The sequence below is a fragment of the Pristiophorus japonicus genome, chromosome 6, assembly GCF_044704955.1.
Source record: "Pristiophorus japonicus isolate sPriJap1 chromosome 6, sPriJap1.hap1, whole genome shotgun sequence".
In the NCBI taxonomy this organism is placed as follows: domain Eukaryota; kingdom Metazoa; phylum Chordata; class Chondrichthyes; family Pristiophoridae; genus Pristiophorus; species Pristiophorus japonicus.
The window spans coordinates 120,213,712-120,230,237 of record NC_091982.1 but is presented as its reverse complement, the minus strand read 5'-3'; the positions used below and the strand labels follow the sequence as shown (position 1 = coordinate 120,230,237).

Genomic DNA, 16,526 nt, shown 5'->3' with positions numbered 1-16,526 from the left:
CGTCTTTTACTCTCTGCCACACCGAGTTATAGCAGCTCAGGTCTAACCATTAAAATGGTAAATCACTGAAGAACCTGCAGGATCGGCGCCGCCACTCCTGTGGGATCGACGCCGCCCCTCTGAAGACAGGCCCAGAAATTCCTCCTGGGGGTCTTCCCGCGGGCAATTGCCTCCTCTCTGGATTTTTTACGAATTTACCTGGTCTAGGAGGCTCCCTGATTTCCGATGGGGAGGCCTTCTCCCGCGCTGCGAAACGCACTCCTGCCCAGCGGATCCCGACGCAGAAGATGCAATTGTGTGTGACTGCTCAGCCAATCAGATAAGTATTTCACAGGTTCCCATTAATAGCACTGAAATTCGCGTATCTACGAGTTCTTAATGCTAATAATGGGAACAAATGCAGTCACATAAAATAATAAAGAAAACAGACCACACATTTAAAATTAATTCAAATTAAAGTTATGTCTTATAAAAATAAAATTTTCCCGATTTTTTAAGTTTTTTAATTATGATTAAAAATAAACTTACTGTAGTGGGGAGGGTTTTTAAGAATAAAATGTGCTTTTGTAACTATTTTAAAATGTTTTTGTGTATTTTTAAACACTTGTGCCTGTAAAAGTAGGCTATATGCCTGCGTTTTCAGGCGTAAGATCTTTGAGGACATTTGCTGGGCAAGATATCCGTAAATATCGGAAATTTGCACTTACAAATGTCCTCGCTCCCGATCTGCGGATGATCTGTCAAGCCAGAAACCTGACAGATTGGAAAAGCTGGTTTTCAGCGCATGGGCATTGCGTGCCGAAAACCGGCTTTTCCGATGCCTTCCCGGGTCTGTAGACACTTCATACGGACCCGGGACATCGGAATTCTAGCACCAGTATTCACAATTCTAGAATACGTTCGACCGATTGAACTACTATCCAGATGGTTTTATACTTTACATGGCCAGAAGCAAAGGCAGAATACTACAGCACAGCTAAACATTTCCAGGACACACATTGGGATAGTCCATTGCCCACCCAGTGCTAACCGGGGGAGCACACTCGACAGGTAGTGAGCAGGCCTGTGGCCTGATGCAGGGTCTATTTACCGTGCTCGGCTGCTTGGGCTCTTGCAGGCCTCGGGCTGGGCTGCTCCCGTCACCGCTCGCTCCCGTGGTAACCAGATCTCTAGCTGCTGGACGCTCGACTCCGACTCACTAGGCATCACTTCTGGGAAGGGAACCTCAGTGGCATCAACCACCTGACAAAAAAGGCTCCGCAGCCATCTTTGTGTGGGTCGCTAGAGCCACTCGAGTGCGAGTGCTGCCATATTAATGCAGGGTGGGAGCCTTGTTGCTTTGTTTATTGAGCAATGACGCGATCTTTTGCACGAGTGACATCTCCTTAGTGCAGGCGGGCGTTCTGCCTAATGGGTCAGCCATCTTTGTCCAGGGCACTGTTTTATTTCCCCACTCATTGGGTTCGGCTCGTCCTGTTGCTGGAGCTCACTGCGCAGCCTGTGAATTTAAGTGCACAGGAGCTTACAGATCACTGAGCGACCGTGCATCCCGATACCTTACAGGGAACAGAGTCGATGACCTTTCTTCCCACACTTTGCTCCAGGACACCTTCCTACTACATACTACCTTCCTTTCAACTTAAAATTACTTCTTTGGACTTTGGATTCCTTCAGGGTTTCCACTAAGAGTAGCAACTATTGTATTCTGTTCTGAGATGTGTATATACTAAATACTGTGACATTTATCATTAATCTCTCTCCCATATCAGGTGCATTGAAAGCAGATATCACCGAAGTACTCTTGTCTGCAGATTTCACTGGCGCAATCAAAGTTTTCATCAGTAAGAAGAAGAACTAATTGCTTTCTGGCTCTGTATTGAAACCGAATTCTGATGTGGCACATTTTAATTAATCTCTTGCAAACACTTGGCTTTTAATTACCACTGGATATGAGCAGAACTCGAAGCACTGAAATGGCCAATACTGTTACACACTTTGTTTTAAACCTCAGTAGTTAACATGGAGTTGGTTTGGATGTGGAGATCAGCTGTGTTGGCAAGCTGTGTGGTTATTAAGTAGGAACCTGCAGAACTGATTGTAAATATCCTTATGTATGGGACTTAAAGGTCTGAAGACTATAGTCCATTAAGTTCCTCTTTGTCCAAGTACTGTATAGTTGTGTTTGTGTATTGAAGTTGTATGTCTGTGCAAGTTCTGGTCTGGGGATCAGTTATTAGCTTTTCTGCTTCAAAGAAAACAAATTTATTCCATAGATCATAGTGTGCCTTGTAAGAAAGCTGGTTAAAACAGCTCTGGCGGAATTGTGCAAGTGTATCGATGGCAAACTACATATACTAATAGTGAATGCTGTATAATGAAGTTCTGTTTAGTTTGTGGCTGAACTGGTTTAACAGAAAGTAGCGTGTGCATTCTGCTCACTAGAATTAGCTGTTCCTTTTAAAAGCTGATGCCAAGTCAAACTAATCACTGTGGGAAGTGCAACTTCAATTCCATTTGCTGCAAGGGTGGAAACAAGTTGTTGTAAAACTCAGTGCATTCTTTTAAGAGTGCAAGGACACTGATAATCCAGCCACATGCTTTTCTTTCTTTTGTATGTTCAATTCTTGTGCTTTCCTTTTTTTTTATTCCATTACAGATGTCAAATTTCCTTTCCTTTTAGCCAAATTTTGTTTCACTGGAACTGGGCGAATGAATCTTAGAACGATCTTTTACTATGTTGCGTTATATTAAGACAATTTGATGTTCAAAACAGTGTGTATAAAAAAAAAAGTTGTCTTGAAATTTAATTTTTGTGTTAAATAGAGAAAATGTGTACTATTGCAACACAAGGCTCTCAAATAGGAAAGCCTGTGTAAATATGACTATTCAATACCAATGAAATAACATTTCTGGATCTATGGCACTAGAAAATGTTGTTGATGGTTGTCAAGGTCTGAAGTAAGCAAAATGTATAAATAAAGGTTGTTCCAACAAATATTCTGGTTTCTTGAACTCTGGTCACGTCTGAAGGAATCGAGTCGGGATGTAGTTGGCTTCCTGCTGAAACTCTGGCTTCAGGTGTACATATATGCATATTAAACTTTTGTGCATTAGATGCTGTAGAAGAAACTGAAGGTGAAAGACCTGCATGGTGATTTTCGGGTTCTTGAGATCTTGCTGGGAAATCATTGCCATAGGTCCCATGACAGGATGGTAAAGGAGAGCTGCTCTCAGCCAAATCAAATTCAACACCTCTACTGATATGTCTGTCCAAATAGTGATTGCTGTGTTTCTCTTTTTTCCCCCCCCGAAGGCATTGTTCTTCAATTGCCCACGTTGTCCGACCGAGCCGCAAACAGCCTAGCCTCCGACTGGGTGGGGCGAGGGACGTGGCGGGCGGCCAGGACATGTTCGTTTCTCAGTGGCAGTTTGGGTGAAGAGTATGGGTCAGCGGGGAGAGAGAGAAAGTGGGGCGTTGGGGAGAGAGAGAAGTGGGGCGGCTGGGAAAGAGAGAATTGGGGCGGTGGGGAGAGAGAGAAGGTGAGGCGGCTGAGAGAGAGAGAGAGAGAGAGAGGTGAGGTGAGGTGGCTGGGAGAGAGAGAAGTGGCGCGGTGGGGAGAGAGAGAAGGTGAGGTGACTGGGAGAGAGAGAAGTGGGGCGGTGGGGAGAGAGAGAAGGTGAGGCAGTGGGGAGACGGAAAAGTGGGGCGTTGGGGAGAGAGAGAAGTGGGGCGTTGGGGAGAGAGAGAAGTGGGGCGTTGGGGAGAGAGAGAAGGTGAGGCGGTGGGGAGAGAGAGAAGTGGGGCGTTGGGGAGAGAGAGAAGGTGAGGCGGCTGGGAGAGAGAGCAGTGGGGTGTTGGGAGAGAGAGAAGGTGCGCATTGGGGAGAGAGAGAAGTGGGGCGGTGGGGAGAGAGAGAAGGGAGGCAGCGGGGAGAGAGAGAAGTGGGGCGTTGGGAGAGAGGGAAGGTGAAGCGGCCAGGAGCAGTTCGTTTCTCAATTTGAGTGAAGCAGCATCGTAAAGTGCTCACTGAGGAGAGAGACACGGGGTGGAGAGAGGAAGAGCCTGGCGGGGGGATCGCGAGAGAGAGCCTGGAACGGGGAGGGGGGGGTGAAGGGAAGGAAGAGAGAAAGAGAGAGCTTCGGGGGGGGGGGGGAGGGGAGAGAGCGAGTGAGAGCCTGGGGGAGGGGAGAGAGAGAGCCGGGGGGGTTGGAGAGAGAGAAAGAGGGAGCCGGGGTGGGGGGAGGGGAGAGAGAGAGCCGGGGGTGGGGGAGGGGAGTGAGAGAGAGAGAGAGAGTCTGGAGGAGGGGGGAAGGGAGAGAGAGAGTGAGAGCCTGTAGGGGGAGAGGGGAGAGAGTGAGTGAGAGCCTGGGGGGGGGAGGAGGGGAGAGAGAGAAGAGAGAGCCTTGGGACGGGAGGGAGAGAGCGAGAAAGAGAGAGCCTGGGGGGGGGCGGGGGGGGAGAGAGAGAGCCGGTGGTGGGGGTGGGGAAGTGAGAGAAAGAGAGCCTTGGGGGGGGGGGGGAGAGAGAGAGAGAGCTGGGGGGGGGGGGGGGAGAGAGAGAGCTGGGGGGGGGGGGGGAAGAGAGAGAGAGCTGGGGTGGTGGGGGGAGGAAGTGAGAGAGAGCGAGCAGGGGGGAGGGGAGAGAGAGAGCCTGGGGGGGGAGGGGCGGCGGGAGAGAGCGAGCCTGGTTGGGCTGGGGGGGGGGGGGGGGAAGAGAGCCTGGGGGGAGGGGAAGGGGAGAGAGAGAGAGCTGGGGGAGGGAGAAAGAGAGCCTGCTGGGTGGGAGGGGGAGAGAGAGAGCCTGGAAGGGGGGGTGGGGGCAGGAGAGAGAGAGAGCCTGGGAGGGGAAGAGAGAGAGAGCCTGGAAAGGGGGGGGGGTGGCGGCAGGGGAGAGAGAGAGCCGGAGAGTGGGGGAGGGGAGAGAGAGAGAGCCTGGGGGGGGGGGCGGAGAGAGAGAGAGCTGATGGCGGGAGGGAGAGAGAGGGAGAGACAGGGGGTGGGGGGGAAAGAGAGCCTGGGGGGAGTTGAGAAAGAGATCCTGCAAGTGGGGGAGGGGGGGGAAGGAGAGAGAGAGAGACTGCTGGGCGGGAGGGGAGAGAAAGAGAGAGAGAGCCTGGGGGGGTTCGAGAGGAGAGAGCCTGGAAGGGGGAGGGGCGAGGAAGAGAGAGAGCCTGGGGGGGGGAGGGAGAGAGAGAGATCCTGGGGTGGGCGGGGGGTGAGGGGAGAAAGAGAGTCTGGGAGGGGGAGGGGAGAGAGAGCGAGAAAGCCTGGGGGATAGGGGGGAGAGAGTCTGGGGGGGGGGTGGAGGGGAGAGAGAGAGAGACGGCGGAGGGGAGGGGGGAGAGAGAGCCTGGGGAGGAGGGGGAGAAAGAGAGCCTCGGGGTAGGCGGAGAGAGAGCCTGGGAGGGGGTGGGGGGGAGAGAGATAGCCTGGGGTTAGGAGGACGAGAGAGCCCGGGGGTGGGGGGAAGAGACAGAGCCTGTGGGGGCGGGGGGGGGGGGGGGGTGATGAAGAGAGAGAGCCTGGGGGAGGAGGGGGAGAGAGCCTTGGATGGAGCGGGGGGGAAGAGAGAACCTTGGGGGTGGAGGGGTTGTGGAGAGAAAGAGAGCATGGGGGTGGGGGTGTGAGAGAGACACAGGTGGGGGGGATCGGAGGGGAGAGAGGGAACTCAGGGAAGACAGATCACGTTCTTCCAACCCCCTGGTGCGTGCAAGCCCCCCCCCCCCCAGGTGTGTGTTACAAGAGACATTGTTGGAGTGGCTAAAATCCTGAAGTCACCACACTGTCACTATTCATTTCATACCCAATAAACCTGCTAACAATCCGCACACAATGCCCCATCTATGGCAGGGCACTTGCACTTGGGTAATGCACTTCAGCTTGGAGAGGCAGAAAGTGCGTTGGTGTAGGAGTCTTCTGCTGGGGGAGAGATGCACACTCTGGGGTAAGGGACTTTGGCTGGAACTTGGTAGCTTTTGGTGAGATCTATCCTCTGTGGTTTCTGAAGTCAAAGTTGATTGAATTACAAATTGGAAAGTCAGTCAGAACTTGGGCTGGGCGGTTCCAGTTACACATTCCAGAGGAACTTCAGGGTGTGGCTTATCCTCCAAGGGGACCAATCAGGAATAGGTCATGTGATAATGGGGAGCGAATCAGAGAAATGGCTGCCACTCAGTACAAATAAACACAAATTCTTAAAATTACCCCCCACCCCGCTTTATGTCTAGACATGCACGTCTCTTGTAGGAGTCTCTGGATAGTGATCAGAAGTGGGAACTCTGACCAGTTTTACCTTCGTTAAACCTGCAGTGCCCCATCACTGAAATCAGCCAACTCACCTCAGACCAAGAGTTAAAACTGGGATTTCCCCAGTCTCTGTCTTAGCTGTTCACTCAATCTACTCACTTGGCCATTAGTGAGCTTGGGGGATAGATTCTGATTAAATTGTTGAGTAACTGATTTAATTTGGGAATGTCAGCTCAGGAAATCCTCCTTTTGATATGTGAAGCTGGTGCTTTCCTGAATAATTTTTAAAAGGTGAGAGATTGGGAAATGTTGGTGTTCAGAGGGACCTGGGTGTCCTTGTACACAAATCACAAAGTTAACATCCAGGTACAGCAAAAAATTAAGAAAATGGTATGTTGGCCTTTATTACAAGAGGATTTGAGTATAAGAGTAAAGACATCTTATTACAGTTATATCATCAGTCCCTCGAGGTAGTCCCTCGAAATCGAGGAAGACTTGTTTCCACTCTAAAAGTGAATTCTCAGGTGACTCTACAGTCCAATACGGGAATTACAGTCTCTGTCACAGGTGGGACAGACAGTAGTTGAAGGAAAGGGAGGGTGGGACAGGTTTGCCGCACACTCCTTCCGCTGCCTGCATTTGATTTCTGCATGCTCTAAGCGACGAGACTCGAGGTGCTCAGCGCCTTCCCAGATGCCCTTCCTCCACTTAGGGCGATCTTGGGCCAGGGATTCCCAGGTGTCGGTGGGGATGTTGCACTTTATCAGGGAGGCTTTGAGGGTGTCCTTGAAATGTTTTCTCTGCCCTCCTGGGGCTCGCTTACCGTGTAGGAGTTCCGAGTAGAGCGCTTGCTTTGGGAATCTCGTGTCGGGCATGCAGACAATGTGGCCTGCCTAACGGAGCTGGTCAAGTGTGGTCAGTTCTTCGATGCTGGGGATGTTGGCCTTGGTGAGACTGCATCTGGATTATTATGTACAGTTTTGGTCTCCTTACCTAAGGAAGGATATACTTGCCATTGAGGGAGGACAACAAAGGTTCACCAGACTGATTCCTGGGATGGGGGGATTGTCCTATGAGGAGAGATTGAGTAGACTAGGCTGATATTCTCTAGAGTTTAGAAGACTGAAAGATGATCTCATTGAAACATACAAAATTCTTACAGGGCTTGACAGGGTAGATACAGGGAGGATGTTTCCTCTGGCTGAGGAGTCTAGAACCAGGGGTCACAGTCTCAGAATAAGAGGTCGGCCATTTAGGACTGAGATGAGGAGAAATTTCTTCACTCAGAGGGTGGTGAATCTTTGAAAATCTCCACCCCAGAGGGCTGTGGAGGCTCAGTCTTTGAGTATATTCAAGACCGAGATCAATAGATTTTTGGATATTAAGGGAATCAAGGGATATGGGGATAGTGCAGGAAAGTGGAGCTGAGGTAGAAGATCAGCCATGATCTCATTGAATGACGGAGCAGGCTCGAGGGGCCGAAAGGCCTACTCCTGCTCCTAATTCTTATGTTCTTATGCTCCTCTCATGGATCACCCTCTCTTTTTGTAGGTGTCACTATGTCAGCTGCTTATTTAAGTCGTCTGTTGTGGATTGTGCCACAGCCTATCAGTTACCAGGTCCTTTGTTTCCACACCTCCCAGAGATGCTGCAGAAACGTGATCTTTGATCAAAGCCTTGGTCCAACCACTGCAGCAAAATAAGAAAATGTGAGGAAAAGTTCTGAAAAAAGGCAGAAATCTGGCAATACGGCAAAGTTTCCCAACACTAGCATAACTTGGGAAGAAAGTTGAGACTCTTTATGTACTTTTCATTTAAAAACATAATATTTTCTTCTCTTAGATCTTTCCCCCTTTCTTCACCCCTCCTTGTTGTTGAATCATGGCCCTTTACCCTCTCCAGTGTCACTTTGTGACCTAACTCCTTGCTTGAATGCTCACAGAATTGACTTGCCCTCCTTCCTTATGGGAACGCAGAAAGCACCTCTGTTCTTCTTTGCACCTCCTTAAGGTGACTCAACTGGGATTGGAAATTCATTTTTGGAACATCACCAACATCTGTTGGGGTACTTGTCTGAGTTTGCGCTGCTGACTGAGGGCCCCACTGACCGGCCATGTTTATCAGGAAATTGGGGTGGTGCTGTCCTCATGTGCTTAACGGGGTGAATAAAGACCACTGTGGGAACAATGAAACACTTCCCCAATTTAAACCCAAGAGAAGGCACTGGGTGTTCTATCTGCACAAAAGAAATAAAGCCATAGTCTGACCTTCAGATAGATTGAGTAGACTGAGTCTTTACTCGTTGGAGTTCAGAAGGATGAGGGGTGATCTCATAGAAACATTTAAAATAATGAAAGGGATAGACAATATAGAGGCAGAGAGGTTGTTTCCACTGGTAGGGGAGACTAGAACTAGGGGGCACAGCCTCAAAATACGGGGGAGCCAATTTAAAACCGAGTTGAGAAGGAATTTCTTCTCCCAGAGGGTTGTGAATCTGTGGAATTCTCTGCCCAAGGAAGCAGTTGAGGCTAGCTCATTGAATATATTCAAATCACAGATAGATAGATTTTTAACCAATAAGGGAATTAAGGGTTATGGGGAGCGGGCGGGTAAGTGGAGCTGAGTCCACGGCCAGATCAGCCATGATCTTTTTGAATGGCGGAGCAGGCTCGAGGGGCTACTCCTGTTCCTAATTCTTATGTTCTTATGTTCATAATCTGCAGTGGAATCCATATTATATTCAACCTTAAATCCCATTCACTCCAATTGTGGAGAACTCCAATGGGCCAAACCCCTTCCCATTCATTGCAATTACACAAAATCTCAGTGCATCAAGCCTCTTTCCATTTATTCTCAACTACCCTGAATTCCAGTGGGCTGGATTTCACATCTATCCATTCTCCCTATCGTATAGAAATCCTTACCCAAGTTTAACATCGCCTATAAACTCTGTTATTAATCATTCATTTGTAATCCTCAGCCATAAAATAGTCAAATAACACCGAGGTCCTAGATAGATTTCTTTCAGAATATAATATTTTTGGATACAGTTTGAGTAATTTGAATCATGACATGTGGTAAGTGTAACGGGCTTGGGAGGAACATGGGGACTTTCGACCCATGGTTCCCAAATCTCTCTACCACTGGGGTTTTGAACGATAAGGGAATCGAGGGTTATGGGGAGCGGGTAGGGAAGTGGAGTTGAGGCCAAGATCAGATCAGCCATGATCCCATTGAATGGTGGAGCAGGCTCGAGGGGCCGTATGGCCTGCTCCTATTTCTTATGTTCTTTATGTTTTCCTCACCTCACATCTGTGTCTATTGTAGACTAATTGATAGAGATTGATTGCCGTGATTCATCAACAACTCCATTATGGTAGAAGGTGAACTAAATGGACCTAGGTCTATTTATGTTTAGAAATTCCTAGGTTGCTATGTAGTAGAATCAATGAGAAATGAAATGGTATCAGTGAAAGCTGTTTTATTGAGCAATAAATTACCTTAACACCATAAGGCAGCAGTGAGTGGTTCATAATGCTGGCGCAGGATTGTGTTAATGAGGCAATTACTGAAGTATCTAATCGCAGTTGTGCCTTCATTTGGGTGCTGCTGAAGGCCATTCTAAAGGTAGCTAATTTCGTAGTGTGACAGGTTCTTGCGCTGTATTTCATGCAGATCCTTCAGTATTTTTGGCCCAGAAGAAATTGGGGGTAATTATAACTAAACTGGCCAGCTGGGAAGGCCACTGGATCGGGTAGTGTGAAATATTCTTAGTGCATCACTAACAAACACACTCAACAAGGTGGTTCCAACTGTTATCATGTGCCTTTGTCACATGACCCTTTATTGTTGTACATCCGTAGTTGCATTACCACAGTAGTCCACTTTCTATTACAGGTGGAACGCCAGTTTTACGCACCACCCAATATTACTCTCCAGTCACTTCAACAAAGAGTAAAATCGGGCAGGGTGTAAAGGCAACATTTAACCGATCCTGTCAATTTCCTGGGCGTGTTCGGTTAAAATTGACCCCATTCTGTAAAATGTTCTTTCTGCACTTCCTGTATTCTTTGTGTCCCAGGCTGGCTGCTGCTGTGACCCCACTCTGGAGAATGAGCTATGAGGAGCAGTTGCAGATTGGTGAAGGGGCTGATAGGTCCACATTATCACATTCGTTAGAATGGTAAGGAGACCAAGGTTCCAACAGTAGGCTGGAAATTGCCCAAATCTCACTCCAGAGAGACTGTGGGTAGGAGAGTTTGAGCTACAGTAAACCCTGTCTCTGACCCACGCTCCTTGTGAATTCACCCCTTCGCTGGGACTGCGGGATTGGTGAATTTACTCGCAAGCCATTTCAATGAGAGGTGATCTTATCGAAACGTGCAAGATTATGAGGGAGCTTGACAAGGTGGATACAGAGAGGATGTTTCCACTGGTAGGGGAGACTAGAACTAGAGGGCATGATGTTAGAATAAAGGGTCGCCCATTTAGAATTGAGATGAGGAGAAATTTCTTCTCTGAGGGTTGTGAATCTGTGGAATTCGCTGCCTCAGAGCTGTGGAAGCTGGGACATTAAATAAATTTAAGATCGAAATAGACAGTTTCTTGAGAGATGGGGAGATGAGGGGTTATGGGGAGCAGGCGGGGAAGTGGAGCTGAGTCCATGATCAGATCAGCCATGATATTGTATGGCGGAGCAGGCTCGAGGGGCCTTATGGCCTTCTCCTGCTCCTATTATGTTCTTATTGTACGTTGCAGGAATGTGTTGAAAATCACAGCCCATTTTCTCTGGGCTGTAACATTTAATACTGTTTTATTTGATATAATTGAACTGCATACCGATATCCAGCATGTACGTGATCACGGCAGAATCTCATCACCATTTGGCTGAGACCTTGCCTGATATTGGCAATAGTGAAATTAGTGTCTGCGATAGTGAGGGCTTTAGCTCACTGTGGGCCAGCCCACATCTGTATGAAAGCCTGAACAGGCTGGGGTCTTTTCTTTGGAAACGAGAAGGCTGAAGGATGAACTGATAGATGATCATCTTTAAAATTATGAAGGATTTTGATAGGGTGGACGTAGAGAAGACATTTCCACTTTTGGGGAGACCATTGAGAAGTAAAGAGTCTATGAGAAGGATGAAGCATCCATGACTGACTAAGGAAGTTAAGCATGGTATCAAATTGAAAGAAAAGGCACACAATGTTGTGAAGATTAGTGGTAGGCTAGAAGATTGGGAATATTTTAGAAACCAACAAAGGATTACTAAAAAAATAATAGAGAGAGAAAATAGATTGAGAGTAAACTAGCAAGAAAATTAAAAACAGACAGTAAGAGATTCCACAAGTATATAAAAGAGAGAGTAGCTAAAGTAAATGTTGGTCCCTTAGAGGGCGGGACTGGGAAATTAATAATGGGAAACAAGGAAAGGGCAGAGACTTTGAACAAATATTTTGTACCGGTCTTCACAGTAGAAGACACTAAAAGCATAGATGCATTTAAGCTAGATAAATTCCTGAGGGAGGAATGAACTGAAGGATATAGTAATATGGTTCGATGAAATAGGGTGGGAGGAGTCGCGTGTGGAGCATAAACACCGGCACAGGCCAAATGGCCTGTTTCTATGCTGTAAATACTCTAGGGCCCGAAATTGGTCATTACTTGGCGGTATGCCGGCGTTTCAAACAGCCAAGACCAAGAGCGCAATTCTGGACCATTTTTTCAGCAGTATGCGAGCGGTGTGCAGCGGGCGGATGGTAACATTGTAGTCGATCCAGATCGACCTTCTTGTCGATGAACGGTGTGGCATTGAACTGTGCATGCACGATTTTTTTTTCTCTCGTTTTTTTCAGAGAAGCTTTTTACCCATGACTTGGGGGGTCAGGGGTTACCGGTGCATGTGCAGTGAGTTGAAGTCAAGTTAGAGAGATTGAGAAGGAGCAGCAAGCTAGTCGAAGGTCAGTTGGCTTAATAACAGATTGCAGAGTTTAAAAATATTCATCACAAATAATAATTATACAGTATCAACAATAATAAGACATTTTTCAAATCAAAAATCTTAACAATATAAATATAATGGAAATGCTCAAGACAAAGTCGAAGCGCAGGAACATCGAGAAGGAAGGGAGAGTGAGGGCGCCCGCCTTCGAAGAGACAGAGTTACCTGCCCTTCTGGAGAATATTACAGAGAGGTACTCCAAGCTAACAAAGGGTGGTCGTGGAAAGCCCCCCTAAAGGAGTACAACAGAATATGGGACGAGATCAGGGCGGCTGTGTGCTTCGCAAGTACCATGGTACGCACTGGGGAAAGGTGGAATGACCTGATGAGGGTCGCAAGAGTAAGTAATGATTTTATTTATGCACCCACCATGTGCCATGTACCATGTAAATGTAGGTTCAGTGTCACACGGATGATGTTATTTATCTTAAGGTTATGGCGACATATTTGTGCTTTCAGGCAATGACAAGAAGATGAACGCAGTGTTTTGATGTGTGTGTATGTGTGAGAACCTGTGTGTCTGCGATGTTAAATGGATTGAAGATTTTTACTTTCATTTACTTCATGTTCTGCAGAAGAAGACATCTGCAATAGAAACATAGAAGCATAGAAAATAGGTGCAGGAGTAGGCCATTTGGCCCTTCGAGCCTGCACCACCATTCAATAAGATCATGACTGATCATTCACCTCAGTACCCCTTTCCTGCTTTCTCTCCATACCCCTTGAGCTCTTTAGCCGTGAGGGCCATATCTAACTCCCTCTTGAATATATCCAATGAACTGACATCAACAACTCTCTGTGGTAGGGAATTCCATAGGTTAACAACTCTCTGAGTGAAGAAGTTTCTCCTCATCTCAGTCCTAAATGGCTTACCCCTTATCCTTAGACTATGTCCCCTGGTTCTGGACTTCCCCAACATCGGGAACATTCTTCCTGCATCTAGCTTGCCCAGTCCTGTCAGAATTTTATATGTTTCTATGAGATCCCTTCTCATCCTTCTAAACTCCAGTGAATACAGGCCCAGTCGATCCAGTCTCTCCTCATATGTCAGTCCTGCCATCCCGAGAATCAGTCTGGTGAACCTTTGCTGCACTCCCTCAATAGCAAGAACGTCCTTCCTCAGATTAGGAGACCAAAACTGAACACAATATTCCACGTGAGGCCTCACTAAGGCCCTGTACAACTGAAGTAAGACCTCCCTGCTCCTATACTCAAATCCCCTAGCTATGAAGACCAACATACCATTTGCCTTCTTCACCACCTGCTGTACCTGCATGCCAACTTTCAATGACTGATGTACCATGACACCCAGGTCTCGTTGCATCTCCCCTTTTCCTAATCTGCCGCCATTCAGATAATATTCTGTCTTCGTGTTTTTGCCACCAAAGTGGATAACCTCACATTTAACCACATTATACTGCATCTGACATGCGTTTGCCCACTCACCTAACCTATCCAAGTCACCCTGCAGCCTCTTAGCGTCCTCCTCACAGCTCACACCGCCACCCAGCTTAATGTCATCTGCAAACTTGGAGATATTACACTCAATTTCTTCATCTAAATCATTGATGTATATTGTAAATAGCTGGGGTCTCAGCACTGAGCCCTGCGGCACCCCACTAGTCACTGCCTGCCACTCTGAAACGGACCCGTTTATCCTGACTCTCTGCTTCCTGTCTGCCAACCAGTTCTCTATCCACGTCAGTACACTACCCCCACTACCATGTGCTTTAACTTTGCACACAAATCTCTTGTGTGGGACCTTGTCAAAAGATTTTTGAAAGTCCAAATATACCACATCCACAGGTTTTCCCTTGTCCACTCTACCAGTTACATCCTCAAAAAATTCTGGAAGATTTGTCAAGAATGATTTCCCTTTCATAAATCCATGCTGACTTGGACCGATCCTGTCATTGCTTTCCAAATGCGCTGCTATTTCATCTTTAATAATTGATTCCAACATTTTCCCCGCTACTGATGTCAGGCTAACCGGTCTATAATTACTCGTTTTCTCACTCCCTCCTTTCTTAAAAAATGGTGTTACATTAGCTACTCTCCAGTCCATAGGAGCTGATCCAGAATCAATAGACTGTTGGAAAATGATCACCAATGCATCCACTATTTCTAGGGCTACTTCCTTAAGTACTCTGGGATGCAGACTATCAGGCCCCGGGGATTTATCGGCCTTCAATCCCATCAATTTTCCTAACACAATTTCCCGCCTAATAAGGATTTACTTTAGTTCCTCCTTCTCAGTAGACACTCGGTCCCCTAGTATTTCCGGAAGGTTATTTGTGTCTTCCTTCACGAAGACAGAACCAAAATATTTATTTAACTGGTCTGCCATTTCTTTGTTCCCCATTATAAATTCAGCTGAATCTAACTGCAAGGGACCTACGTTTGTCTTCACTAATCTTTTTCTCTTCACCTAGCTAGAGAAGCTTTTGCAGTCAGTTTTTATGTTCCCAGCAAGTTTCCTCACATACTCTATTTTCCCCCTCCTAATTAAACCCTTTGTCCTCCTCTGCTCTATTATAAAATTCTCCCAGTCCTCAGGTTTGCTGCTTTTTCTGGCCAATTTATATGTCTCTTCCTTGGATTTAATACTATCCTTAATTTCCCTTGTTAACACGGTTGAGCCACCTTCCCCATTTTATTTTTACTCCAGACAGGGATGTACAATTGTTGAAGTTCATCCATGTGATCGTTAAATGTTTGCCATTGACTATCCACCGTCAACCCTTTAAGTATCACTCGCCAGTCTATTCTAGCCAATTCATGTCTCATACTGTCGAAGTTACCTTTCCTTAAGTTCAGGACCCTAGTCTCTGAATTAACTGTGTCACTCTCCATCTTAATAAAGAATTCTACCACATTATGGTCACTCTTCCCCAAGGGGCCTCGCACAACAAGATTGCTAATTAGTCCTTTCTCATTACACATCACCCAGTCTAGGATGGCCAGCCCTCTAGTTGGTCCCTCGACATATTGGTCTAGAAAACCATCCCTACTACACTCCAGCAAATCCTCCTCCACCGCATTGCTACCAGTTTGGTTAGCCCAATCAATATGTCGATTAAAGTCACCCATGATAACTGCTATAACTTTATTGCACGCATTCCTAATTTCTTATTCAATGCTGCCCCCAACCTCACTATGATGAATACGTGGCTTGAGCAGTGGTGCAGCAGGGAGGGATTCAAATTCCTGGGGCATTGGGACCAGTTCTGGGGGAGGTGGGACCAGTACAAACCGGACGGTCTGCACCTGGGCAGGACCGGAACCAATGTCCGATGGGAAGTGTTTGCTAGTGTTGTTGGGGAGGATTCAAACTAATGTGGCAGGGGGATGGGAACCAATGCAGGGAGACAGAGGGAAACAAAAAGGAGGCAAAAGCAAAAGACAGAAAGGAGATGAGGAAAAGTGGAGGGCGGAGAAACCCAAGGCAAAGAACAAAAAGGGCCACTGTACAGCAAAATTCTAAAAGGACAAAGGGTGTTAAAAAAACCAAGCCTGAAGGCTTTGTGTCTTAATGCAAGGAGTATCCGCAATAAGGTGGATGAATTAATTGTGCAAATAGATGTTAATAAATATAATGTGATTGGGATTACGGAGACGTGGCTCCAGGATGATCAGGGCTGGGAACTCAACATTCAGGGGTATTCAACATTCAGGAAGGATAGAATAAAAGGAAAAGGAGGTGGGGTAGCATTGTTGGTTAAAGAGGAGATTAATGCAATAGTTAGGAAAAACATTAGCTTGGATGATGTGGAATCTATATGGGTAGAGCTGCAGAACACCAAAGGGCAAAAAACGTTAGTAGGAGTTGTGTACAGACCTCCAAACAGTAATAGGGATGTTGGGGAGGGCATCAAACAGGAAATTAGGGGTGCATGCAATAAAGGTGTAGCAGTTATAATGGGTGACTTTAATATGCACATAGATTGGGCTAGCCAAACTGGAAGCAATACGGTGGAGGAGGATTTCCTGGAGTGCATAAGGGATGGTTTTCTAGACCAATATGTTGAGGAACCAACTAGGGGGGAGGCCATCTTAGACTGGGTGTTGTGTAATGAGAGAGGATTAATTAGCAATCTCATTGTGCGAGGCCCCTTGGGGAAGAGTGACCATAATATGGTGGAATTCTGCATTAGGGTGGAGAATGAAACAGTAAATTCAGAGACCATGGTCCAGAACTTAAAGAAGGGTAACTTTGAAGGTATGAGGCGTGAATTGGCTAGGATAGATTGGCGAATGATACTTAGGGGGTTGACTGTGG

At 47.0% G+C, this 16,526-nt stretch overlaps 1 protein-coding gene and 1 pseudogene across 1 annotated transcript in view; both read left to right on the top strand.

Moving 5' to 3' along the window:
- Nucleotides 1-2,995, top strand: part of wdr44 (WD repeat domain 44) — a 116,118-nt gene extending 113,123 nt beyond the window's left edge. Inside the window, exon 20 of the mRNA XM_070883157.1 lies at nucleotides 1,770-2,995. Within this exon, the coding sequence (XP_070739258.1) occupies nucleotides 1,770-1,858 (89 nt within the window). The 3' untranslated portion in view covers nucleotides 1,859-2,995. The remainder of the gene's footprint in view (nucleotides 1-1,769) is intronic.
- A 4,810-nt stretch (nucleotides 2,996-7,805) lies between these two features.
- LOC139266161 (tRNA (uracil-5-)-methyltransferase homolog B-like) overlaps nucleotides 7,806-16,526 on the top strand; it is a 74,055-nt pseudogene continuing 65,334 nt past the window's right edge.